At 37.8% G+C, this 2040-nt stretch overlaps 1 protein-coding gene across 1 annotated transcript in view; it reads right to left on the minus strand.

Annotated features, from left to right (window-relative positions):
- Positions 1-1270: 1270 nt before the first annotated feature.
- Positions 1271-2040, minus strand: part of LOC106296784 (transcription factor MYB122-like) — an 11779-nt gene continuing 11009 nt past the window's right edge. Inside the window, exon 4 of the mRNA XM_013733012.1 lies at positions 1271-1554. Coding sequence (XP_013588466.1) covers positions 1302-1554 — 253 coding nt within the window. The 3' untranslated portion in view covers positions 1271-1301. The remainder of the gene's footprint in view (positions 1555-2040) is intronic.

Genomic DNA, 2040 nt, shown 5'->3' on the forward strand with positions numbered 1-2040 from the left:
GCAATACACATTGCATCTAACTCAGTCTTTCATGAGAGGACAAAACACATAGAAGTGGGCTGCCACAAGGTGAGACAGGCAGTGGAACAGCAAGTGATTCTTCCATGCTACACAAGAAGTGAAGATCAACTAGCTGACATATTCACCAAGGCAGCTAGCAGCAAGGTTTGTGAGTTCATTCATCCTAAGCTTGGACTCATAGACCTCTCTTGTCACTGATCCTCTTGCCATGAAGTGTTCTACTCTTTTTTCTTTGTTTGGTTTTTATCCCAAGTGGTTTTTCCAAGTAAAGGTTTTAATGAGGGAATGCTTCATGGTTTCCCTATGGTCAAGCTTGAGGGGGAGTGTTGACATGAATAGTAAAGAGCAAGAGTAAAGACATGAAGAACATGATTGATCATGGACAGGAGATCATTGACAGGAGATCATGGACAGAAAATCATGGACAGAAAATCATGGACATGAAATCATGGAAAGAAAATCATGGACAGGAAAACTGAAGCAAGGAAAGGTTTGAGACTGATTTAAATATATTGCCTGAAGTCTTGGACGAATTTAAACAAGTGGAGGCAACTGGATGAGCTGTTGGAGTGTGGAAACAAGCCAAAGTCACATGATATGCTAAGGAAGGAAGAGAGAAGATAGTTGTCACTATCCGAAAGTGACTTCCCCAAATCTGGTCTTCATTAGTTTATTCATCTCCATTTGTTTATTCATTCTCATTGTCTTATTCTCCTTGCTAGATCTATTTATGTAACTATTGTAGACACTAAATTAATCTAAGGAAAATAAATTTCTCATTACTCTCATCTCTCTCTCTTGTTCTTCATGTTCATCACTCTTCGTACTCAAACAAGTTCCTAAATCTATATTTTTACATACATAGGCTTCTTTCATTCAAATGGCATGAAATCCCTCCTCAGATATGCATGTAGGGCTCGTGAGCATGTGCAAGAGATAGAGAGAGGTAATCGAACAAAAAAAGAGAGTCCAAACTCAGAATTATTGACCATGCATGTCATTTATAGTAATAAACTACTAAAGGCACTTTTTTTTTTTTTGATAACTCTGTTATCTGGGCAGCCACATTCCCAACTATCCCCGAAAGGGATCCAGCGCCCTAACGGAAGGGATGTTAAATCCGTTGTGGCCAAGGTTCGAACCCGGGTGGCGGACAGTATAGCTGTACTTCCTTTACCACCAAGCTACGAGCGCTTGGTTTACTAAAGGCACTTGGTTTTCTCAGGAGTCTCTTTCTCTCTTTCGTCACTCTGAACAAACGGATACCAAGAGAAAGAGATTCAAGATAAATCTTGTCCAAGAGAGGGAATTTCGAGGAAAAGGTCAAATTGGTCATCAACCTCAAGACCAAAATCAGATTGGTACATATCGTAAGGCTCGGAAAGCAACTCATATAACGACGTCGTACTGATCAGATTATCATCAATCTCCATGAAACAACCATCAACTTCCTCCTCCTCTTCCTTGCTGCTTATCATCAACTTATCTTCTTCAACGGCTTGTCTTGGTTCTGATAATATCACATTCTTGATCCTATCGAATCCCTGTTTTCTTGAGGAGATTCCAACAGCAGCAGCAAGTCCAATGATTCTTTATGTCACTGTCTGTTCGGTTAGGCATTTGCTTTGCTATCGCTGCCCACCTTATGTAATTATGTATAACCATTAGCTTATTGATTGATTTTAAAAAACAAGGTGTGTGGGTTGGTTTTGCATTTAATCAATAATTAGAATACCTGTTTCCAAGAAGAGAATGAAATTTGATGATATCTTCGTCCTCCCGATGATGTATATCTATTGAATATAATCACAATCGTCAATACCTCTGAGGCATATTATTTTTTTTTCGTTTTGATTTTGTCTTTCTTATGTATGAAGCCTGGTGATTGTGATGCAGATTAATTAGATAATTATGTTTTATTTGTATTTTCTATATTTTAATGATTTTCCTATTTTAATTAATATTATCACTTCAAGAAAACATATTTTTTACTAGGACAGTATTCGTTGTAAATTCGTC

The sequence above is a fragment of the Brassica oleracea genome, chromosome C6 (assembly GCF_000695525.1).
Source record: "Brassica oleracea var. oleracea cultivar TO1000 chromosome C6, BOL, whole genome shotgun sequence".
In the NCBI taxonomy this organism is placed as follows: domain Eukaryota; kingdom Viridiplantae; phylum Streptophyta; class Magnoliopsida; order Brassicales; family Brassicaceae; genus Brassica; species Brassica oleracea.